Source organism: Takifugu flavidus, chromosome 10, assembly GCF_003711565.1.
Source record: "Takifugu flavidus isolate HTHZ2018 chromosome 10, ASM371156v2, whole genome shotgun sequence".
In the NCBI taxonomy this organism is placed as follows: domain Eukaryota; kingdom Metazoa; phylum Chordata; class Actinopteri; order Tetraodontiformes; family Tetraodontidae; genus Takifugu; species Takifugu flavidus.
The window spans coordinates 449,516-475,000 of record NC_079529.1 but is presented as its reverse complement, the minus strand read 5'-3'; the positions used below and the strand labels follow the sequence as shown (position 1 = coordinate 475,000).

The 25,485-nt window shown below is 46.4% G+C and overlaps 2 protein-coding genes across 6 annotated transcripts in view; one reads left to right on the top strand and one right to left on the bottom strand.

Annotated features, from left to right (window-relative positions):
• The window catches only part of g6fl (g6f-like), a 9,399-nt gene extending 7,873 nt beyond the window's left edge, over positions 1 to 1,526 (bottom strand). For all 4 annotated transcript variants that reach the window (XM_057046007.1, XM_057046009.1, XM_057046006.1 and 1 more), the window contains exons 1-3: positions 1,322 to 1,526; positions 523 to 855; positions 104 to 370 (exon numbers count right to left, since the gene is read on the bottom strand). In XM_057046007.1, coding sequence (XP_056901987.1) covers positions 104 to 370; positions 523 to 855; positions 1,322 to 1,394 — 673 coding nt within the window. In that variant the 5' untranslated portion in view covers positions 1,395 to 1,526. The remainder of the gene's footprint in view (positions 1 to 103; positions 371 to 522; positions 856 to 1,321) is intronic.
• Positions 1,527 to 4,046: 2,520 nt separating this feature from the next.
• si:ch73-22o12.1 (nectin-2) overlaps positions 4,047 to 25,485 on the top strand; it is a 60,004-nt gene continuing 38,565 nt past the window's right edge. The window contains exon 1 of one of the 2 annotated variants that reach the window (XM_057046012.1): positions 4,047 to 4,515. In XM_057046012.1, coding sequence (XP_056901992.1) covers positions 4,437 to 4,515 — 79 coding nt within the window. In that variant the 5' untranslated portion in view covers positions 4,047 to 4,436. The remainder of the gene's footprint in view (positions 4,516 to 25,485) is intronic. The other variant, XM_057046013.1, reaches the window with a different exon arrangement.

Sequence of the window (25,485 nt, the reverse complement as noted above, 5' to 3'; positions counted from 1 at the left end):
CTTGAATAAATAATGCTGCTGCTGGAGTTTCTGAAACAGATGCCCGATCCAACGCTCAACGCCGGCAAATTAAGTGAAGCATTCGGAGTCTCAAATTGCTCACCATCGACCGTCACTTCCACATTGAAGGGGAACAGAATGTTAGGACTCGTGCTCCAAGGGCGGACCATGCAGACATAAGCTCCGCTGTCGTTCTTTTGGATCTGAGGCACTTTGGCCACCGTGCCGGTGTTCAGCTTCGTCTCGCTCTTCATGGAAATCCCACCGGGCCCAACCCAGATGATGTTGGTGGGAACAGAATCTGGTTTAACACTGGCAATCAACCGCAGGGTGCTGAGCAGACGTATGGGTGCAGCCGGGACAACGGTGACTAAAGATTCAACACACATGTTTAAAAACGCAGAGTATAAAATTGAGGTTTGTTAGAAAGTGCTTTTTTAAGCACTTTGAAAAGAGGTTTTTAAACATGACTACCCTGATATATATATTTTAACTTATGGTCGAGGGGCGTTTTTTTTGTACCTGTCAGGATAGCTAAGAGGATAACCGTCTCCTTTGGTATCCGCTCAGGCTGCTCTATCATGCATGAGTAGAGGCCACAATCCTCCACTTTAGGAATAAAGAACAGAGAAAAATTCCCCGTGTTCTGAAAGTTAGGGTCGATCAGTCGCATGGACGCCTTGGAGGCACTGCCGAACAACTCTTTTGTTTTGCTGGCTGAGAGAACTAGCTTCCATTCATCCGCACCGATTGTCTTCACCTTCCAGTTAATGGTTACGCCATTCCTCACTGTCGTATCCGTACAAATCAAGGTGGTGGGAATGCCTTCTCTAGCCACCACAACATCATCCCATTCTGCCAGAGTAAAGGACAGAAAGTTAAGTACGTCAGTCTCTCAGGTAGAATCCACAGATCACCTTTCTTTTTAAAGATGCCAAAACATTCTCTAAAGTTAATATGATGGTCCAGCAGTGTCAGCGACTTCAGTATAAGAGATTACTCTGAATTATGTTCTTTTATTGTGTTTCTATATTTTTATTATCTAACAGGGTCTAAATAACAAGTGCAGTTTTACACCTGCATCCTGCTGAATTAAACCACATTTGAATAAAATTAGACATATATCTATTCTATTAATTGAAATTTGCTGTCAAATTTACAATATTTTATTAATGCTTGAAAAGCGAATAGCAAATTCAAGAAAGTCCCTAAAAGCAAACGCCTTCAAAGAAATTTCACCTACATTTGCATTACAAGACAACTTTAAAAGTCGTATAAGTTGACACCACGTTTCCATAGCAGCAAAAATATGTTTTCATACCTCTGATGTTGGCTTGAAAGGAATATACAGCAAAAGAAAAGATGAGAATAAAGGTGAAAAAAACAGCCTCCATCAGACATTAAATTATTATTATTAAATTGCGTTGAAAGCTCGGTGAGCTTTTTCTGCATACACTTCCAAACACCAAGTATTGGTCACTTTCCTCCAATATCACCAGCATTCCTGAGTGGCGTGTTAACAAGTTTGCTGTGCATTTTACAGCCCAACAGGATATGACATCGCTACCACGGCGATAAACAGGAAAAACCCATCATTATTGGTGCCATGACATGCACGTGTTTGAGGGCGATAAGCTCTTTGTCTCATTACACAGAACAAGTCTAAATACAATACAATACTGACAATACTTGGAAGGGATTTACAGCAGATCTTCTGGGCAATTAGTTACCTTGTGACCATTTAATTTGACAGAGCGGATGAATGGCTAGCTTACTGTTTATGTGTGTGTGTGGGAGGGGGGGGGGGGGGGGGGGGGGGGGTATAAATAATAATAAAATAAAAGAAGGGCTTTTTTGAAGGATGAAAAAGTGAGTAATAAAGACCTTGGGTTAGTGAGGGTGCACAGCCACCCCTGGGCTTCATGTCTTTCCATCCCATAAATGTCTTTAATTAAACTAAAGGTACTACCAACTCCTTCGAGCACTATTACAGATTTTTCCATAATTACCACTGGGTAGGTGGGGGCGATGGAGAGAGATAGAGAAAGAGAGGGGAAGGAAGAGAAAGCAGATATGTATTGTGGGCGGGTATGACATGGATGGAGGAAGACAAACCAGGAAGGCAGAAAGAGGGAGGAATGTGGAGGTGCTCCGACAGTCCCCGAGAGAGGAAAAGTGTGAGAGGATGTTTCAAGAGAGAAGAGACTGTGAGTTCAAAGAAGCCTGTAGCTGCTGGCACAGAGCGTGCTGATCCTGTGGCCCCTCCTTTATGGGTAAATAATCACCATAAGCCTTGGCTCGCTCTAATGAATCCACTGCCAATGAGCTAATATCTGTTAACTTCATTAGCACTGCCACGGACCCTGGAGAGAGCACAAGGATGGAGGGTGGAGGATGAACAGCAGCAAAGAGTGAAGGACATGTGGACAAAAGGAAATCCAATGAAAAAAGGGGGGGGGGGGGGGGGGGGCAAGAAGGAACTGGGGAGGCATGAACAAAAGGAAGAGGAAAGTGTTGAACAAATGAACGTGTACATGGTATGAGAGTGCTGGAGGAAAAGGAGGGATGGTGCGAATAAAACAGGTGGTAGCTAGGTGGAAGGTGTGAAGGACAATTTAGAGTGGCCATAAAAAATGGCCACTGTCTTTTTATTCATCCTGTGAATGCAGCAGCAGGTCACACATAAGCTGCATCTTCTTCCCATGTTATCCTGAACCTGGAGCTTTACTTCAGTTGTGCTGCGCATGTAAATACTTTCAACATCGATACTGGCACTAATGCTAAAAGAGGTGTACTTTATTGATAATCATTGATCAGATTATTTGAAATCTGCTTCAATAATCAGCCTTTGAAACTGAGTTGATTAAATTGACATTAAAGATTAAAAAGATTGATTTGGGCATCAAGTTATTTAGATTTAGCTGTCAGCTTGGACCACTTTCTGACATTTCAAAAACAGAAATAAGGCAAAAACAAGACAAACAAATAAAAAAGAAGACGTCATTTTCAACGTCCCTGATAAATTCCCTTGATTAAAAACCAAACCAACAGTGCCCTGCTGTGCAAACATGGCAGCTTCATTCAGTCCAGATTTACCCTTTGAAGATAGAATCTCTCTTAATGCAAAACATATTGCTTCATTTAATCTGTTGTGTTGGAGCTTCAATCAATATGAAATCAATGTCTTCAAAATTGCTGCCCTCCTGTAGGACAACTTGGAGATGGAAGACCCAAGGAAGGGAGCAGTGTGACTTAAAGCTTGAGACTTATGGAGATGTAATTACACTGGCTGTAAAACACTTGGGTATGAGGATTAGACCTAAACCAGATAATGCCTGTGCTATGCTAGCGTGTGCACGCTGCTTTGGAGGAAAATAGGAGGGGAGAAATGAATTGGAACATATTTGGTGGAAGAAAAAAAATCTCATCAGCAGAGTCTGCTGGAGTCCACAAACAGATAGAAGAGGAGCTGTTTCCTCTTGATTTGATTTTGCTGACTGCCACAGGATTTGGATTTTGCAGTTCGTTAATGAATGTTTATTGATTTTGGCATCTGTTGTGCGGGAGCGACTGGAAAAGCTCGTCTGTGAGCACCCTCAGACAGCAGAGGGCGATCGAAGCATCTGCTTCCACGTAACTCGCCATGATTGCGAGTGTCGAACTCGGTTATGTTGTCTTCCAACTAGTCCCCCACGTTAATTGTTACGGTCGAATGCGTGTGCACGTTGCTCCGAACGATGCCCGCCTCGAGTGTCTACACTGAACAAACGAGGACATTTTGGGCGCGAAATTGACTTTTCGACAGGGAAATTGTAACTTCCCTGTATATAATGCACATCATTTAGAAGTTATATATATATTTATACCAAACTAAATGCCAAATCTTGCTCATTCTGAGCGCGTGTCGGGTTTTATACCCTAAAGAATGCTTTCGGCGATTTCAACAAGTTGCCCTCCTGCCTCCATTGGCCCCAATTAAGCGTTTTTTTCGGGAGGCGTAACGCCTCTCCGCCTGATGACATCATCGTCAGGCGTACAGCGGGGCAGTCGCGCGCTAGAACTGGTGTCGGTGGAGCGCGAGAGCTCAGTGTGTGCGGAGCCTCTACCGGGAGGGATTCACCTGTGCGTCTGTCTCGAGCCACCTCACGAGGACTCCAGGAAGCGTTTTTAAACCGATTCCACCGGTACAGCCCAGCCAAGGACCCGGCAAGAACCTCTTTCCGAACTCCAACCGTGTCCCGTCGCCAGACAAGTTTTTCCCCCACATTTCTGTTTCTTAAAACCGCCAATGAAGGACGTTCGACGCGGAAACTGAGTCGCACTTGAAGGCGCTCCTGTTTTCATTTTACGGCTATTTTTTTTTTTTTTAATTTTATTTAAAAAAACAACAACTCGGTGACGATTCGTGTTTTTTCAGTAGAGGATCGTAAACAACAATGAGACGTGACGCCCGAAAATTTTGTGAATGTTCGAAAATGCTGCTCTGGTTGGTTTCGTCGATACTTATTCAACAAGGTAAGAAGCCGCAGAAACTTGACGCTGTGTAAACTCGCGTCTTTCATTTCGCCTCTTTAATTATGAATGGCTCAGGTATCTTCCAACCTTTTCTCTCGACATGGGGTGAAGGCGGGGGGAAATCCAGCAGGTGATTCCAAGTTTGAATTCGAACCACTCCTGTTGCTCGAATCGCCTTGTTTTGATTCGGTTCTTGGTTGCCAGTTTCGCCAGTTTCGGTCGGTGGCTCGGGGCCAGTGTTCCTAAGGTGTGGCTCTGAACGAAGGTGATCTCTGTCTCCGGTACCTGGCGGCCTCTGCGGCTCCGAGCTGCCTTTTAAACGCTCACACGTCCATTTTCTCGCATGTATCCAGCCCTGCTCTCCCCGTTGCCCCGCTCCTTCCTCCCACCCCTGCCCTGCACATCATTCCCTATTAGTTCTACTTCATTTGCGGGAGAAGAGCTCATGTCCACCGAGTCACTGGAAGGGTGGTGCAACAACTGAAACTTGATCATTCCTGCCGCTGACCAACTCTTTATCCCGCAATTTTTCATCTTTGCTCCTAATTAAAGACCACGGGGCCCTTCCCGCCCAAGTTGACCGCGGTGCTAATTTTTCTCACCTCCTAGACCCTCTCTATACATTTGAAATACTCGTGTTTTCGGATGCGGATTCGGTAGTCCAGCATTAGCCCAGCCCAACCAGTACGGAGGGCACATTCTTGAAATACACGTAGCCTATTAACATATGAATAGGTGTGCAATGAAACTAGTTCAGCATTTTCTCAGTTGCCTTGATGGGTCAGTTATCTGTTTATTGCTGTATTTGGGGCAAGAATGTAGGGCTGCTAGTGTCACAGTCCAGCCTGTGGGCATACTTCATGGAGCTGTTCCGCCCTTTTTAAGGAAGACCCTTTTAGGTGCCCTGGTGCTTCTGACTGATTCAGGTGGTGGACACGTTTTGTCCAGTTTCATTTTACAGAATATGTTCCGCCTTTTGTAGAAGGGAGAAGTGTGGTCAGAAGGCTCTACATGGGTACGAGTAGGAGACTCAGACAAGCAAAAACACTTTATTTTATTTCAGCATTCGTCTCCCCCTCAGAGGAAGGAAAGCAACGTCCTGACCTCCTTCACTTGAGCTTAATTACCCGTCTGTACTTGTTTACTGTTCCTCAATTTCCCTTCTGACTGACAGCAGCCACTTCACGTTCCTGCCCGGGCTGAAAGGGCTGTTTATTGTGGTCACAGACAGGAAAGTTCAACATTGTTTTGGTAAATTGGAATATTACAGGTGGGACCCCACTCTATATGTGTGTAAGATAAACTACAACATAATATAAGTCAAGCTTGAGATGGACCTTGGATGTGGGTCAGGAAAACCTGGCCCATTACCATGGAGATGTTTTTATTGGACGGGGGACTGCTTACATGTGGGGGTGTTGGGGTTTTTTGGGGGGGGGCTTGCGTCTGTGGCAGCATTGTCTTTATGGCTGAGTAAGCTCCGTGCATGCAGGGGGTGGCTGGCCGGCCGCCTGAGAAACGGGTGGGCATGCAGGTCACGATGGGGGGAGGATGCTGCTTCTTTCTACACTTCTAGTCTAGTAGTGATTGTCATCGCACGCTTGTTTACGGCAGAACAAATCAATGCTACTGCACAAAATGGAATTTTACACTTTTGAGCCAACACGTGCTTGTTGGAAAACAAACATCTGATTAAGATAAGCAGTGCCCCCCCGCCAGGGCCAGCCACTCGAAACCTTGAGTCCTCTCCCGCCATCCATCAGTCCCTCCCCCACTCCTGTCTGCCATTGGGTGTACATACAGTGTCCTTGTTCTTTCTGTTTTGTTTCAGAACTATTTTAAATTCCTTCCTTCGGTGCTTTTGTTTCCAGAAAGGGTTACTTCTTTATTCGAGCTTCCCTTTCTGGTTCCTTCAGCAGCTGTTCAGACTAAAGGACATGTTGTTTATTACAAGAACAACATGCAGAGGCAACAGGAAAATAACCCACTTTTGACCTCAATTGGGTTGTCCCCGTGGTTGTGAGCTGCTTCTGTCGGCCTCAACTACTTGATCTACCTGAGAATAGTGCACTTTAATACTGCAATCCCACCTTATTTTTCTTGTGAGCGCATTGGTTATTTACATGCTATGTCAATAATGGTGATGGATGACCGAGCACAGTTTTTTCTAAATGGACTTTGGCTTGTACAATAGTTCAAAACGATTAGTCAAACATTCTCCCTTCCCATGGAGAGATCCTGTGTGAACGGCACACTCCTGCCAAGTCTCCAAGCATTCATCACTGCAACGGAGAGCTTTACATTCTGTCTGCTTAGACGAATGTACCTGATGAATCATAACCGCACTGTCCCCCAATAAAAGAAGGGAAATAGAGGTCTTTAATATCTCATTAGGCCCAGCGCAGAGAGCGACTTCTGCCTCGCTTTGGTTTTTCTGTTAATGGTTGTTGCAGTTAGATTCCATCATTATGTTAATCAGCCCTCCACACACCTTCGCCTCCACCCTGGAAATGTCAGAAGGATTTCACAAAGGTCACTTATGTGTTTAAAAATGTGTCTTACTGGTCGCGATAAGGGCTGCACACATGTGCTCACTACGGGGAGTCCTTTTGAAACGACGCATCAATGGCCTGTTGAAAATGCGACTCAGACTTGACATTTGATTTAATGAGTATAATTGTTTAGCTATCTTGCTATCGGTGGTAATAAATAGCTGGTACTGCAACTCAAATGATTTACTGTGAGCATACAGAAAGCTTTTTACTACTTAGGAAGATTATTTTATCAGCTGAATTTTTTCGTGCTCCTTGGGTGTTTACTGATATCGAGATATTTTAAAGTGGATTTTAGGGAAATTGAAGCTTTGACCCATCAGGTTTATTGTCGACTTGGCAGATATTATTAGTGCTGGGACGGATGGCTCTAAAGAAAGAGAGGTCGATGTGCACGAGTGGCTGCATCCTCATTTTAGGTTGTGGCAGTGGACCAGCATGCGCTTGAGAACACGCAGACAACAAGACACACACACAAGTAACAGTTGGCGATGAATAAGGCCGCTAACCTGCGGCGTTGCTGCCAGTCGGATGACATCACAGTAATAGGGAGGAACTGCACAGTAATGGCGTGTGTGTGCAAGCCTGGCAGTTTTCTTTAAAGATGTAACGTAGCTTAGCATTCTCTTAGGCGACCATTTTAGTTTGTGCGTAAGTAGTGTTGATCTAGATCTTTCGGTTGCCCAGGTGACGGCTCTGTAATGGAACAATTTTGGGTCAGAAGTCCCCTCTTGAGCCTTCCATCTAAATGTTCAGCCACTCTTGGGCTGATGGCCTTTGTGTGTTTGTCTCCAAAGGTTGCTAGATTTTTGGACTCGGTCCCATCTGATCCAAATGAAAACGAGCAGAACTCCAAGTCTACGAAGGAATGCCAAATGTGAGACGGCTTGGGGAGTTTACAATAGCACAGCTGTCGGCTGGAGCTTCACTGTTTCAGGAAATCTTTGTACACACAGGCACAAACCGACGCATGTAATGCTCAGAAAAGAGATTTCTCTCACTCTTTTTTCTAGAAACTTGAATTTTCACATTGCACATCAAATAAAGTCACATTGTTTTGTCACTGAGCCTTTGTGTGTTTTAAAGACAAACTGCAGCCTTTTTTTCACTTTAGCCAGTGTGCAGAGTGACTCTTTTTAAAATAAAACCCAGCTAATGAAGAAGCGGGGAGTCTGTGTGACCCTGCCCTAGTCTGAGGGAGGGGAATTGTAAAGAGTGGGGGTTGAGGATGTCGACATTTTCAAATTCCACATCACAGCACCTTGGCAGAGAGGATGGGGAGTTTAAAAGGCCGTGTGAAGGAGTGAAGCCAGAAGAGCCAGAATTATCAGCTCATGGGCAACTCAGTCGGGCTGTCCACATCTGTCTTGTTCTCAAAGCTTGATTCTCCACAGCTGCTGATAGTGACGGGAAGGAACTGTCTGCTGTAGCCTCTGTTCTAAAAACACTATCTGACCTGTACTCTCTCATTTCTTTAGTGTGTGTCACACTCAGAACTCTGCAGCCAGCGTGCACTGAGCAGATCTGCATGCAGTTTGGCACTGGGAGCCTTGGACGTCCTCTTCAGGGTGTCCCTGTGTAACACGTGCACATTGCTTCTCATTAGCAGTCACCTTAATGTGTCTAAATGGAGTTTGTGAGGTGGAAGGTGGTTTGCATTATTGATTCTGTATTGAATGGTGGATGATGCAGTGCCCTTATGTGATATTGAAAACATTTAGGGCTTATTCTGTTGCTCTCTTCCCCTTCTAATCCCCCCCACATCCGCTCAGCCATCAGGCTGTGAAATGAAATGAAGGCTTTTTTTCTTCCTATACATCAGGCATCATTAATGCCAGCTCTCTGCTAAATCTATACTGTCCATTTTAGCCATGCACGTCCATCAGCCACACAGGCAGGAACACGAGCAGGCTGCATCTTCATCACGTCTGACTTTGACAAGGTCATGTCAAATTCTCACTTATCACAAATGGTGGACAGGCTGCCTACAGGAAGGGCTTGAATTTGTTGTTCTGGGGCTTTGTCAGTGCTCCAGAAGCTGGATATAACGTTCTGCTTCCACAAAACCATCTGCACACCAGCTGCTTTCAAGTCTCTCGGCGTTCCTCCCCAACACACACCCAAACACACTGTTTTGTAGACCCAAATCCTTACACATTGGAAATAAACAAAAGCAGATCTTCTACAAGCTTCCATTTACAGGGAAGTCTCTCTTTTTGGTTTAGGTCACGACACAATTATGTTGGTAATGTTTGGTTTTACCTGCTGGCTTTGAAAATGAACCACAGCGCAGCCCAATAATCAGCACTCCCGAAAGCCTTTCTGCCATCACCTAACCCAGTATGCACCCACTATGCACCCATTTAGGGTCAGAACAGAGACAGAAAGTATTGTTCGGTTATCAGACGCGTGTTTGGGTTTGTTTATTGCTCCTCGGGGCTGGATGGGTCCTCATGCCATTAGTGATTTGTCCTTTTTTGCTCGCAGACTTTTCGCTCTCAAATTGGCCACTTGCTTCTCTCTCTGTGTCACAGCCGCTCCTCCATCTAGAGGCGTTCTTTCTTCTGTTTCTTTATGCCCTTTTCTCTGTCCTTCCTTATGCTTGAACGTCCTCCTCTCTTTAATCTGCTCCTCATAATTGATCCAGCTGCTCAGCAAACTGTTGTACTGTATCTTTTCATTCTTGTCCTGTTCTCTTCTTTGTTCTTAGTCATCAATTTCTCATTTCTACCTGTTTAATTGGAATGTCTGATACTCTGCTCTCTTTCCATTTTGAGAATTTCTTCCATTTCCACACACTGCTTGACCCCCCCCCCCCCCCCCCCCAGTTTTCACTCTTTATATCAGCCCCAGAATCTCTCTTTTAACATGTTCTGTTCCGCCTTCTTCAACGAGACGGTGGTATTCGTGCATCATTTTTGTCATTGTGCAGATTGAAGACAGTGGACAGCTGACACGGACGCCTCAGTGCTTCCTTTGGCCGTGTCTCTTTTACTGGGTATTTACTGGATTATTAGATTTGGATCTACAGCAGCATTATGATTCACTGATGTTATTTTAACCAAGGAAGAAGTAAAGTGCAGAGATGGGCTCAGATTCCGTTTCTTTAATCATTCTGTGTCAGGTTTGCACAGTGGCTGACAAAGTGACTGGCTCTTTTCTCTCTCCCTGTCTGTCGTTCTCTCTTTCTCGCTCCCCCTCTCTTTCTCTCTCGCTCCCCCCCTCTCTCCCCCCTCTCCCCCCCTCTCTTCCTTCTAACGGACAAGAAAACCCTCGCCTGCTTCCCCTGCCAGGCATTTTTTGAAGGTTAAGTTGCTGTGACACTTTTACAATGTTTTCACCCCATCTCACACCTCCCCCCAATTATCTCACCCTCTTCTCCTTCTGTCACACTTGTCCAGGCTGCAGGAATGACATTCATCACACCCCCCCCCCCCTCACACGCAACCACAATCTAAGCCTAATGCAAACCTCACAGACAGTCTGGGTACATGCACAATGCTGAGGTCTGAGAGTCACATGACATAACTAAAGAATGTAACTATGGATGAGAGGTAACTCAGGGAAATGAAGAGTCCAGGATTTTATTTTATTTCATTTCACAAGCGCTAACCTGTCATGCAAGGCAGGGATCAGGCCGATGATGTCCACTCCCCTGCTGCTAGATGCTGTCACACACTCATCTCCCCCGCAGGCAGTTACCAGATGAGTAATGGAGCTTGACTCATCCAACGAAGAGTTTTGCAGTCAAGTTGACAGATTTACATTTTGAATTGTTACTTCCCAGCGTGTGGAACTCTTTAATACTACAGTAGAGAATCAGCTGCAACGATTAATGCCTGTTTGGCCATCAGTGAAATATACAGACAGAACAAGCCTCTTAATGCAAGTGTGGATGTAGATTTCCTGCCATCTTTGGTACGCACAGCAAGAGTTGGCCATTCTGTGACTGTGAAACTGAAGCCCAAAGAATAGCAATACCCCCCCCCCCCCCCCCAGGAAGGCAGAGGTTGATTCCCGCCCCACAGTGTGGAAGTGTGGGTAGCAGTCTAACACAAAGTAACTAAAGCAAAGGTGAGACACCATTTTTAAAATACAGTCTTCCTATAAAATGAGTGGCTACTGTGACGATGACGACGATGATGATGATGCTACGCCCCCAGCATCCTTACTCCATATCCTAACATTTACCGACGGCCACATTATGATAATTCTGGGTGCTGCTAGACAGCGATTCATCTTTCCTTCTGAAAACAGGCGCACTATTGTTCTCACTCACATTTGAGAGAACCTCCTTATCTTTCCTCCCCACTGACTTCCCCCTCTAATCCAGGTGAACCAGGGGAGAATGGTGAAAAGGGCATCTATTGTCCTCCACCCATCGCTCTTTCTTCCAGTGTGCCACACCTGTATCAATAGCCCGTCTGGCCTTTCAGGGGTGGCCCTGAAGCAAAAGTGGCTTTGTAACAAGAGAGGATTGTGTATTTTCTCTTGAAATGCAGGCTGATTGAGGTTCTTTTGCTGTGCGGTTTCACCACTGTGGTGCCTCTTTAAATCAGGTCTTCCAAGTATCCAAATCTCTGACATGCTCCTCAAAGGACATCTGCATGGAAAGGAGTCAGATATTTGCCAGTTCCTATCCTGTAGGCATGTCTGTGCTGTGCACGTATCAAACCTTGCTCTCGCTTTCCATATTGCTCCCTTTTGAAGAGGGAATGAGGGAAAAGAGGAAGAGAAGAGAGTCGGCAGTATCGCTGCTGATTCGTGCTTGTCACAGAAGACCTGTGGGTGTGTACTCGCTCCCTTATACTGCTTGAAGCATCTCCTGAACCTTCCTTTGTAAAAAGCTTTAAAGGAAACGCTTTAACCACTTGGTTCTGTCCCTTTTCTTCTCTTCTTGCAACAAGCTTGGGGCTGGTTTGTGCACCAATGATTCATGAATTCATTTCTGACACAGCATAGTCATGACGGGTACATGCATGGGTGTGTGTTTGGAGTGCACACAGCCTTGGAGCAACAGAAGAAAGCTTCATGCTGGGGGAGAAGGTGGGGGGGGGGTGGGGGGGGGGGGGGTGATGCCAGCCCTGATTAGAGAAATAGCAAAGTAGCTTAAATGCACTTTGAATGGGTACTTTTTGGATTGTGGTTAGCTCTGTGTGACAAGGAGAACCGACAGTTTGGTCAAATAAAAGTTCTTTCTGGTCCGTCTCCATTTTTCTTGCTTTTGACACCGAATCAGTCAGTGTTGAATCTTGATGTCCTGGTCAAGGCTTTTTCTTCCTCAGCAACATTATACACTGTCCCCTCGTGTCTTTTGTCCACTCTTTTGGCTGTTATTTCTCTTCATCTTTTCCCAGTTTATACACTGTCCCCACTCCTTTTAAATAGCCGTGCTTCTTCGGTGCCCCCCCATCACCTCATCATATTGTGAGTTTGCTTCCTGCCTTTCTCAGACTCCACCCTTTCCTTTCCAAACTCCACTCAGGCTGCCTCAGGTTGAAGTGTCCTACTTTGATTTGCCCTCCCCTCCCCCTGCTCTCTCCTCGGCTTCTTTTTTACATTTATTTACAGTGAAGGAATGATGGTAGTGCTGTAAGGATGGACAAGAGGCTGGGTGAGTGGGCCTGGATATAAACACACCCGTTAATGTGTCTCTGTGTGTGTGTATATGTATGTGTGTGTGAATGTATGTCTATCCATCGAAGACTGTAGCGGCTCATTTAGCCTTTTTAAAAGGTTGTTCCTTGTGGATGACAGAATTATGCGGCGTCACCATGAGATGTGCTGAGAGCTTGGCTGCATTAGAAGAATTAATATGCACGTGTAGGAGGGGAAATGTCTATGATCATCTAGTGCTTATAGCCACTCACTGTGCTCAGCACGTTCTAAGAAAGCCGTTACGTTCTGGAGCCAGTTATCTATGGAGCCATCAAGGCCAGTCTTTGGCCTTTTACACTCAGGAAGTATCTTTGAAGATTTCTATATCTAATGCATTCATTTGTTATTATAATGACTGTGCTTTCACTTTTAGTTTGTCATTTACTGCCAGCAGAGTAATTAATTGGCTTAAATGAAGCAGAAAAAGGCTGTGGTATCATACTTAGGCCGATGTCATGACATTCAATTCAAAACCCCCCAACTGACTCAATGTTATGCTTTGATTGGTTCTGTGTGTCTGATGTTATGTGTTCTCCATTGATTTAGGATGAACTTTAAAATAATGAATTATGATTGATACCCTAAAGATAAATGCAGCGTGAGACGTTGTTGATTTGAGGGTGTGTAGAGCATATTGGTGACAAGGGAAACACGGATCATGTGAATGGCATGCAGCAGGGTGAGCAACCATGAAGAGGTGAGCACAGGCCACACGGGCTGGAGGTAAATGCATGTTGGCAGTAGCTGTAGGGGAAAAGGGAGTGAGCCATCACACACAAAAACCATCCGTTACTGAAGCATCAGTGGTGGTAATGAGACCCAGGTGCAGCCCATGGAGCCACATCCCCTATCAAAGGCAGGGATGGGAAGGCTGGAGCGTAGTCAAAGACAGTACAGAGCTACAAGATGGGCCTCAGTGAAGCAGCACACTTTCATGGCAAATTATTATTTGTAGCATTTTAACCCCACAGGAGTTTGTGAACAATCATCCGGAAATGGCACCCTCCCCGGGGGGGAACGCCGTTGCTCCGGGTGCCCAAGTTTTTTCTAATCCTCTTCATTTGCATCCGCCTTGAACGCCAGCTTTAAAAAAACAAACTGTAAGAGCAACGCATGAAAACAAGCATGACGCGCAGCCTTAACATCCACGACTGCGGGTCTTTGTTGGAGTTCATCAGTGGCTCTGATCATTCTATTTGGGACGGGTCTCCAAACATATGCTAATGAATTAGGCATTTGCAAAGGAAAAAGGGGGAGAATATTTTCAGCTCTTGTTAATGAACTTATATTTGGCTTTGCTATATGCAGAAAATGTTGGATTAGTCAAAGAAGCTTTGAAAATTGGTTAGAAGATGCAGTGTGAAAATGATTAAGGCAAACCTAAGGCGACAGATTGAGAGAGGAAGACAGGAAAGCTGTTAGGAAGGTCTGGGGGGGTGAGGGGGGGTTGTGTCTGTATTTTTGCGCATTTCCACCGCAGGAACCTTGTGGTAATTTTGTGGCGCCAGGACCTACAAACATACATTCATTCAGTCACCGACTGACAAACGGCTGCAGCCACAGGGCGGCTGAATCAGGCCGGATTAACAGCTGTTGGATATCAGGGCGTAATAATAACACTTCAGAGCTGAAGGAAATCACGAGCCAACTGTTGCACAAAGGTTTTGTGGTGATCAAACCCTGCAGCCAAGGGAGAGAGGCGAGTGAGAGGAAGGGTTCCTGAACCGCCCCCCGTTTTTACACGTGACTACCTGAGCGGGAAGGCACCTTTGTGTGAGGTGGTGCGCAGCAGGCGTAAACCCCTGCAGTGGTGAAGGTCGCGGTTCTTGCTAGCATACTTGTTTTTCGTTGAAATCATCAAATTCAGTAAAAGCCATGGACCAGATGGAAGTTCGAGAAAGGGAGGCTCCCCTGCCGGAAATTAGCGTGTGGGCTTTGAGTTGGAGGTGCCTGATGGTGAGAGTGAACGGTTCCTTCAGAGCGCTTGGCCATTTTTTGGTTTGTTTGATTGGTAGACATCATAGAGATGACGATAATGGCCTTTGTTTTCAGCCAACACTGAGTAAATATTTTGGAACGACACGCTGCCTCGGCAGATTGGTTGTTCCGGCTGCAGGATGTCAATAGAAAAAGGGAAATACACGGGAAGCTAAAGGAGAATGAAGTCACAAGTATGTTTATTTCACCCGGCAGAGAAGTGAGGACACACTGAGCTTTGCCCTTTCCCCAGGCTAACATAGCGTTAGGCTAGCAGCGAGAACTCAGAGATGCTAGCATCAACTGCTTCACTTTTCCTCTTCATTTGCTGCCAAATGACTTCCCTTCTCTTTGCAACGGGGCACCCTTGCTGCTGGGGGGTGCTATAATGGATGAACAGTGTGTACTTGTCAGGGGCTCCACCTCTGCTCAGGGTGCATCTCCACAGGATGAGACTGTACTCCAAACTGAGATGGGGATTGGTGGTGATCGTGCTGGTGGATCCTTGCCGAGCTCTGTTGGGTGTGTTAATGTTCCTAGAAACACTGGAACAAGATGTGGAGCTGGAATAAACACACACACACACACTGGCAGTCACAACATTGTGACCCCCATTCTGACCTGTAGTGGTGGTTTTGGGGGGGATTTTCTGTCTAGGCAGAACATCTCCGATGGGCATAAGGGACAAGGGGGGGCATTCATTTATCTCACATACACGCTCAGCACACCCCCACCTCCCTTTCATCTTAACTCTCACAGGCTTCTCTTGTTCTGTCAGTCTTACTGAAGAGAGAGATGGAGGAAGGATGTCAGGGGTGAGGGTGGGAAGGGGGGGGGGGGGGGGGGTAAAGGGAAAGAAAAATGGACAAGGGTTGATTTGAGTTTTGTTTTTTCCCGCAGTCACTCGGGAGACCTGCTCATCCAGCTCCTTTCAACCCGTCTAAAGAGGAAAACGTTACACCGGCTCTCATAAAATATCATCCGTTATATTTCCATCCATCTTTAGAGTCGTATCTTTTTCATCCGCGGATCTCGGCATGTTTCACCCCCTCTTCTTGGGTCCATTCCTCACCCCCCCCAGGCCTGGCCCCAGTGTGTCGGTTCCAGTCTGTCTGTTTGCTGATGACTCTACTTAAAGCAGCTGTGATGCTCAGCAGCTCTTGCTCTGCAGTACTATTATTAGGCATGGTAGCAAAATGGCGTTTGATACACAAATGCAAACAAATAAATAAAAGAAGGGGGGAAATTAGCTTTTATTTAGCCAGCTGCTCCTGCTGATGTCTGGCTGGGTAGAGAGAGAGGAGAAGGGGGGAGGACAGGTAGAAGAGGGTTTTGGGGGGGGGCTGCCTTGGCCATTGTGGACCCTCCCCGAGACGAATAAAGCAGTTAAGAAGATGAGACGGGAATTTCATTTTATTTCTGCTTTTCTGATATCTTGTCAGCGGTGACCAGACGGACTAATTAGTTTCACTTTTCAGCTTTTCAGAATAAACTAATGTTCATGGCATTTTAGGGGGTTTCCACAGAAACGAGTGTGGCATCGGGGGTGTTTGGGGCGCACGTTGAACAGCGATATGATGCACGAGGAGAGTTTTTGACCCCCGCAGCACATAAAGTATTTTTCCTGTGGAATTTTCCCATCAAAGACGGGTTTATTTATCTGTTGACAGGGAAACATGGATGTCAACAGGATCATACGTTATAAAGATTCATCACTGGAGGTTTGGTCCTTGCTGAGATACCTGCTCAGTCTTTTATTATACAGTATCTTTATATTAATATATTTTGTACGTCATGTTGGATGTTTGAAATTTGAGCTGATTTTTGGAGCTGATCACAACTATTAAGTGTTTTTATCTGTCGTGTTTTGACCCGTCACCATGTGATTATAAGGATTTTTGTAGGTTGGGTGCAGATAATTGGGACTAGGTCATTAGTTTGCTGGTAATTTAGGAGAGAAATGGGAAGTGGACGCTTGAATAATGTGGTGGATTTTATTAGTCACAGCTGGGCTGCACCTTTTAGCCTGGATGGTCGTTATGAGCGCCTCGCTCTTCATTTGTTCTGTCGTTGTGAGAAGTGGCTGGCAGGTTGACAGGAGCCGCCTTCCTCCCAATGAAATGATGTTTTCTGAGGGGGGGGGGCGCTGGACCAGGATCTTTGAGGACGTGCACACGTGTGAATGTGTGTCACATCTGTAATTGGCTGCCATTGCCTTCCTTTGATTTTGTGGAACTCAGTGCTGCAGCTCTACCTGTTAACCAGCACACACCTTCCACACTCAGAAATAACACTCTGTGCTCCCCTTGGGGTGGGGTGGGGGGGGGGGGGCTATAATCAGGCTCTGGGCTTAATCGTTCCAGAAACCCCCCAATGGGAAACACTGCATGCAGTGTAATTTGAGGATGTTGGGATAAATCTTTGTCATCAGTGTGATGTTTGTTAGTGGGAGTGTGTGTGTGTGCGTGCATGTGTGCTGTGCACATGAAGCGAGATAAGAAATATTGAGCGCTGGTCCCCCCCCCCCCCCACCAGATGATAAGATTACAAGGCCATATTAGCGAGATGCCTAGCTCTGCACTTTAGCCGTCATCTTGTTCCGTCTTTGTGACCACTGCAAAGGTTTCTTGATGGCGTACTGGGGGGGGGTGACAGGGGTGTGTGGGGGGGGAATTCATGAGGGAGAATCATCGCTCGTTCCTGGTACCCCTTTGAGGAGTGTACTAATTAGTCTGTCTGTGATTAGTGGGATTGTGTTTGATGTGCTTCATTCCTTCGAAAACGCTGCCTGTGCTGCAACGTAGCTGTCGGGTGCACCACACACACACACACACACACACACACACACACACACACACACACACACACACACACACACACACACTTAATACAAACACCTGGGAGCTGTATCATACAGCAGTAGACACCCACCAACATGAGCTATTCTATCAACCAGAAACATGCAGCAGACCTGTTAATATTATATATATTATATAAGCAAAGCGTGGTTCTGTGTCCGTTTGGGCTGCAGCGTTAACACGTGCGATTTCCTGTGGCATCTTACGGTGTGGGTGGCTTATCGAGAAGTGGATTTACTTAACCCTATGTGATTAGAGATTAAGATGGGCAAATTATGAATCTAATATAATTACATTTCTACAAAATCCCTTTGCATTAGCCCTCAATGGAAGAGCACAGTCGGGGATCTCCACGCTGCATTAAATCTGACATAAATAGGAGCATTCCTTTAATCCATTGATAGAATGCTGTCTAATTACTCGGAGGCCGTGATATGGAAGGGCCTGTTCGCCCTTGAGTCTGTACAGCAGGGCAGGGGCGTTCAGTTTGTCCATATGCTCATCCACCCAGTCTTTGCCTCACTCTCTTCATCTGTCAGAAGAGAATAATGGACAAAGGCTGTTCCAACAACGAGCAAGGACTCATCAGAGGAGAGTGCTCGTCTGTCCTGTGGGTCTGTAGCGACATGATGCAGAAATATCCGTCATTTCATCTTTGCTGTTGAGAATATGTCATCAGAATTATATAAGCTCTATTCATTCTTAACTCTTTAGAATGATTATTTTACCTTTATTTTGTATCAGTCATGCTAAATGCTGTGCATGCAGTCAGACGTGTACAGTAAGAATGCAGTAAATCAGCGGGTTATGGCGAGATGACTAATGTCAGACAAAGGTAGCGGAGCGCTGATTCATGGTGCAGAGTCTGAGCCAGGACATCCCAAGGTCATCGGCAGGTGGTGGCTTTTTCCTTATTGTGGCGCCACTCAACCTATAATTGAATGAGTGAATGTTAGCAGGTAACAGAGTTGCCATTTTACATCCACTCTACTGGACAATCGGACTCGTGTCCCACTCATTGTTTTGAAGTTTGTTTAAATGAAAAAATGTCTTGGATTATTTTATGGCAAGTTTTATTGTAACAATGATGTCGTGTATAAACTGGAGCATAATTACTTCTGTATTCATCAGGTCGTTGATCCTTGAGCATCAGCTATAGCTCTTACTTCATTGTGTCGTTGAATCATAATGTACGTTTGCCTCGTTAAGACCTTGATGTCTGCAGAAATGTTACATTTATTCTTTTAGCTTGGTGGCCATAAGTATGGAAAAACATTTCCCTGGTTATTTTATGCACATCTGAGGAGGTATACGAGGCAATAGAAGCCTTATTCTTTGATCGTGGGCTTTGAAATAGCCTAAATGCATCATCCCTAAAACAGTCCGTTGTGTTTCTACGGCAACATCTGCATAGACGCAGCCATTCACCGTATGGGGAGCTAGAATCCATTCACCCTTCCAGCCCCCCTGTTGAGACCAGATTGGAGGAAGATCTCTTTTTTATAGTGACATTGACAATCCGGCCGTCGACCTAAGACTCGGTGCGTGCGGACTCGTGCCACACGGGCTGGCGCCGACGCCTGCTGCGTCTTATACACACACACCGACCTGTGAGGATGACCTCCACCAAAGCAGGACACTGGAGGTTACACGGGAGGTTTCCTGGGGTTCCATACGTTCACTGGGTGGGTTAATGGTCATGTCACACCTGGGATTGGCCAAGAAACATCAACATGTGGGAATGATTTTGCCTACGCCACCAGTTATTGATCACCTGAGCAGCTTTAGGGACCCTGAGATCAGCTGTTGGGCAGATGTGGTCCTCCTCACCTCTGGGTGGTGATGTGTCTCCCTCAGGTTAATACGGTGGACAGTTTACGTCACACCATATACGCTCTCCTCCCTGGTCACAGGTCTCAGGAGCCAAACTAGAATGCCAGTTGGAGGCCTTGTTTAGTTGAACTCCGGTTAAGGCGTAATGGAACCGATACCAATGCAGGATGGATCGTTGCCATCCCAGGTGATCGGAGGTGTCATTTCGGTGATTTAATGTACGCTGGTGATTCAGTTTAACATGATAGTGGTTGGACACCTTCATGTTTGTGGTTTTACTGGCAGCTTTGTGCTAATATTGGGCTCTGTAACATTAAGCAGACTGCATGTCAATAAAAGAATGTGCCGTATCAACGGGATGGGTCTCACGCCCTCACTGGGAATGAGCTGCATGTTGACCATTTGGCTTTCCCACTGGGAAGAGCAGCTTGGGGATGAAGCACCCCACCCACAGACAAGGTGAAGTAAAGGTGACTGTTGACGATGAAAAACCAGGAAACACAGCTGTGTTTGGGCCCCAGAGGTGAGGTTGTCATGGAATTCCTCCCACTTCAAGAGCTGTCTGCTGCGGGGGAGTTCGCACCCAGTCTCAAATATCCGTTCTGGCACGTGATTCACATTCTCAATTCCAGAATTGTTCCGAGGTTGGGTAGTCGTCCTCTGAACAGTTGACAGGGAAGACTTGATGGATGAAGAGGGGGCGACACACACGCCATGCACACGCTGCCACACACAGAAGCATTAGCATTAGCATTAGCCTTTACCGTGTCGCTATGTTGCCACCTGACATAGATTAATGCAAACATATTATTCTGAGACATTAACCCAAATCCCATCGTAAGGCTGGTTCTTCGTATGCTCGTGCACTGTGCTCGTGCACTGTGGTCAGCCAAACTTCCACACAGGCTACATGATCAGGCTGTGATGGCACACGAGACTACAGCGAAGACGTCGGCCAGAAAAAGAACTAGCAGGGTCGAGAAAAACCAGGGAGGAAATGATTGAGCCAGAGGGATGAAAGGATTCATCCCGAAATGAAAAGACAAGATGGGGGGGTCGGGGGGGGGGGGGGGATAGATGCTGAAAAAGCAAGAGTGGCGGAGGTGGAGTGTCTGGATGCTGCAGGGAGGCTTGTTGTCTGTCAGTGAGTTACTCAGTCGGGTGTTCGGAGGGTTGGAGTGATGGAGCAGCACAACAGTCTTGAAGGAGGGGTTCTTCTTCTTCTGCTCTGCCCTCCCCCCTCAGAAGACTTCCGGCCCTAAATGGGAGCACAGCCAAACGACGACGCGCCGCATCGTAAAACCATACTCGTGTCTTCTGACCTTTTCCATTTCGCTAGTTAAACTTCAGATGCCTGTAAATTCCCACTGTTGCTATATTGCTTCATGTGCTCAGGTCATTTTATCAGGGACTCATTTTCACTGACCGGTTCTTTTCTTGTTCGCTCCCACCTCCTCCTGGGTCAGGTACAGTGTCGATGCTGCTGTTTATCAATTATGAAGAGATAAGAGTAGGAGGAGGAGAGCACACTGCTTTGGTTCTCGCCCAAGGATGAATTATTCACTGTGTGTGTGTGTGTGTGTGTGGGGGGGGGGGGGGGGGGGGTGTCTTCCCATATAAAAGTGGTAATTTACTGCGCAGTTGTGTGTGAGAACACGTTTTGTTGAACTCAAACCACACTGTGACTAATTTCCAAAGCAGCTTTATGTCCCGCGCCTGTTTTATTGGTATTTGGGAAATGTGCATCTATCCAGCTTCCACCAAAGTTCCTCCTCATCCATCGGATCAGTGACCAGGTTTGGATGAGGAGTCCTCGCACCTGTAGTTTAAAGGTGTGTTTAGGCGCTCGGTGTGATCTCTTTTCATTAAGTTGACTCAGTTAATTGCGCTGGCAAATATGATCAACTACGCAAGTCCTCGGGCGTGTTTGTTATAAACAAGTAAATAAGCGTCGGTGTACAGATGCGTGCACGCAGCCTCACAGCTCCCCGTGCTGATTCCACCTCCAGCTGTTCAGTTCCCTCCCGTACTTTGAAGCCCCCCCCGACCCTCCTCCAAGCCCCTTTCTTCTCTGCTCCCCTTCTGCTACATTTCTACTTGCCTTCCAAACTTCTGCCTCCAACACACCTCTACGTGATAACGCTCTACTTTTCCTCACTATGTTATCACGTATTTCATCATGTCGCTGTGAACAACGTGAAATATGGCGCACCCCCCCCCCCCCCCCCTTTTTGGCACCTTTTCTCGGCTCCTGTTGCATCACAGAAGTTGCTTTTATCTTTTACGCAACCCAATCACAGGATTTGAATTCATGGTTGATGGTGATTTTCAGGTCTACGTCTTGTGATAACCTTAAAGTCTTTGATTTGTGCAAGTTAATCAAATCAATGTGCTTTTGACTCACAGGTGGTGAGATTATTATTATAAGACATTAGGAAAAAGGCTGAGCTGTTAGGGTTTTATAAATGTAGCTTTCTCCCGCCTATCGATCGGTTTCTCCTCGTGAGCCAGTGGAAAGGTCAATGAGACCAGACACATCTCAAGTCTTTATTTCCGAGTTTTATTCTCGGCTTTTCAAGCTGCCGCTCTTGCTGCATTCCCGTTCTCCTCCCTGCATACCAAAGTGTCCTCATCTAAATGTGGGTACAAATGCACAGCGGCTGCGTGCACAGGCTGGGTTTGTGCAGCTGTGTGTGCACGGATCCGTGAAGGTCAGACTATCCAAAGCTGCGAGTATCAGGTAGCCGTAGTCGACTGGAGGCTGCGGTCGATTCTGCCTTTGATTCCTGCTGATGAGCGTTGCACACATCAAAGGCAGAAGGGTTGGATATCTGCATCAGCTGTTCACGTCTCTTCTGTGAGGGTCCGGTTTGTCCCCAGAAACCTGGAGGCTGATCTGAACAGGCAGACAGTCCCCTTTAACAGGAGGGAAGCTTTAGCAGGACCAGGCCCACATGGGGGAGCCTCCTGATGGAGGACGGGTACGGGAGGAGAGGAAGGACGGGAAGGGAACGCACACAAACCAGACCTGAAATTACCTCCGCCAATTATTTCTACATATAAACTGGATTATTGCTCACTCTTCGCTACTAAACTAATCATTAAAATCTTTAATTATTGTAGAAATGACAGAGTATGGTTAATTTGACTTTGATATGAATAAATAACAATTATTCAGTCTTTGTGCTTCCAAACATGTCAGTTTGAGTTTTGATTAGATTTGAATTAATTAAATTATAGTAATCAAGCTGCTATATAACTTGCCACGCGTATTGTAAGTAGGAGCTGTGCTCTTATTTTAGTGACTATTTTGTTCACGACGCTACAAATAAACAAGATTTGCATAAAATCTCCAACTTTAGCTACAACAGAGCAGCAGAGTCGATTTAGCCTCACCAATTATTCCAGCAGTAGACGAGGCAACGGCAGGTCGGGGCAACGAGTGACCTTTCATCCAGCTTGGTTCTAACCGGCGTATCATCTGTTTTTCTGTAGCTGTGAAGAACAAAAGCCACAAAGACCAGAGACGGATGCGCTAATAACGAATAAAAGCCACGGCCCATTTAAACTGTAACTAAATACCGGGGCTGGCTGAGCTGCTACTCTCAACACGCTAAAACATCGGTAGCAAAAACTCTCGCTAAAATTTTCACTGGCAATCTTCACAACTATGGTGGGCACACGCGCACACTCACGTGCACACGCAGCATATAGCCGCCAGCATGATGAAGTGACTGCAGTCGGCCGACTCTGAAAGCCATTGAACCTTTTAGGTGCTGCCCTGCACTTGCCCCATCCCCACCCGCTGGTCCCTCCTCCCCTAAAGAGGGATCAGACGGAGGACAGGAACGCCATCAGGCACTGGAGTCATGTGACCTGGCAGCATCTCGGCTAGGTAGCGGCTAATCAGCATACGGTGGCGTTGGTGTAAGTCATGGAGGCCCAAATGGAAAAGATGGAGATTCACATGTTTTCCCCTCCGATCCGATGCAGCCGACTCCTCTACAGGCTAGTGAATGTATGGATGCACGTAGGCGAGGTCAGAGTATGAGGTCAGGAAAACAGGAAATCCTGTTAACAAGGAAGATCTCACTCTGAAAACAAATCCTGGAGGCTCTTTTCATCTTCCTGCCCCCCGGCTAAATATTCATTGCGTTTCCTCCTGAGTTTCTCTAACGGAGCTTCTGCCTCTCAGATGAACGGCTTTGCAAACATTTCACGTTGCCGTTGTGCTTTGCGGTGTTTGGAGCGTGCACGTGCGCTGCTGGCTAGCTCCAGAGCCGCTCGCCCTGGTGTGTCCGTTCTCCTGTGTAGCTAGCAGACTAGCTGGCAGGAATCGCCTCGGCAACGTCCCGGCACACGTGCAGACGCCTTCTCCCGCCTCGTTTCCTATCATCCGCCTTCATCCAATGCTTTCTATAACCTGTTTCATTTCCTCCTGCCCCCTCTCTCACTTCTCTTTTGTCCCTCACCAGACTCCTCTTAACCGCGTTTATTGCTAACATCATTCTCACATTTGACATCTTTCTCTTTCGTTCTCCTCACTTTTCACGTCCTCGTTCATTCGATATTCCAGGCGCATCTTTCTCTTTACACGCTTCCATCCCCACATTCCTTTAAAACCTTCCTCTCCTCCCTCCATCTCTTTGCCATTCCTTTGCCGTCCACCCGTGGAACACGTCCCCTCCTCCTTCCTTCCTGAAACATTTTCATCTCTGTAGTTGAAGTTGGGAAAATATGGAAGTGTCACAAGGACCAGGCAGGGGTCAGAGACCTCTGTATTAATATGGCAGTGCTGTTGGCCTCCAGCATGCTACGTGCACATGCGCATCATGTGGGTGGTGGACATAATGGTGGGACGCTGCAGATGTCCGACCTTGGACCTTGGTGTGAGGAACTTGTCGATCGATTCTTTTCTTAGACTGTTTGTGCGTCGCCTGTGGCTGCTGTGAACCAGAGCAGTTTGTTCATCTTTTCCTTCTCATTTCATGTCTCACCACACATCTTCTGTTTAATAGAACCAATGCTTTAAATATTTATATGGTCAACATCACCCTCACTGAGTTGTTAGTTTTCCTTCGTCGAGTCGCGTGTGCTCATGCACAAAGTGGCTTTTTCCTGCGTTTCTGCTACGATAACAGACGCTCCGTCTTTTCTGAGCTGCAGTTTGTGGCCCATCTTTGAGGAGGAGGGCAGGCCAGGCTCTGGATGTCTTGTGTGTAGACTTCATTTCCCTGAGGGCGTGTGGACTCTTATAAGGCCAGGCCGACTCTCATCTCAGCTCTGGCAAGATTTGACTTGCCCTGGTTCTCTTGTTATTGCTTTTAAATGACAGACAACAGGTCCAAGCCAGTTTTGACCCACATTATGGGCGAGCAGGAGAGCCATGTTTACATGTATTTGTGTGTGTGCACACTCTGAGCCCACAGAATGCTCATTTTACATCCCATTTTGTACCTACATGTGAACATGCTGGCTTGATTTGGTCCACACATCTCAGTCCAGATAACCTTAACACAGTTGCTCCTTATTCTCTGGCGTTCAGTAACCAAAGATTTTCATTTATTTTGCTAATTGGATTATTAAAAAGTCGGCCTGCGAGCTTGATGACTAAGCTGTCGTAAGTGGCGTGCATATGTCCAAGGCTCTCGTCAAGGTTTTTTTTTTTTTGCACATGTATGTTTAAACCTGTCGGTGAGGCAGAAAAGAGGAACCAGCAGGTCCTCGTTCAAGCCCAGTAAGACTCTGCTGCTCCCCGCGGGCTGCTCAGCGGTTGTCCAGAGGTTCCTCTGCGGCTGCGAGGGGGTTGTTTGTGGTTGTAAATTGGGCCGGTCCTGGGAGGGCTCATGTTATTCTAGGAAAGGCCTGTTTTCTCTCCACTTGCCTGCTCAGCCTGTCGCTCCTTCCTCACTCTTCGTCTCCATTGATATCTCTGGTTTCCCTTAAGAAGACCAGATGTGGTGTTTATTGCTAATCAACAGCGAAAGGCAGCGCTGCCCTTTCCTCTTATCTCTTATCTCTTAGTGGCTTTCATGCTTGTGTGGAGGTGCTTATTTTGTATCGGGCCTCCAGATCATATTAGTTTCAACACA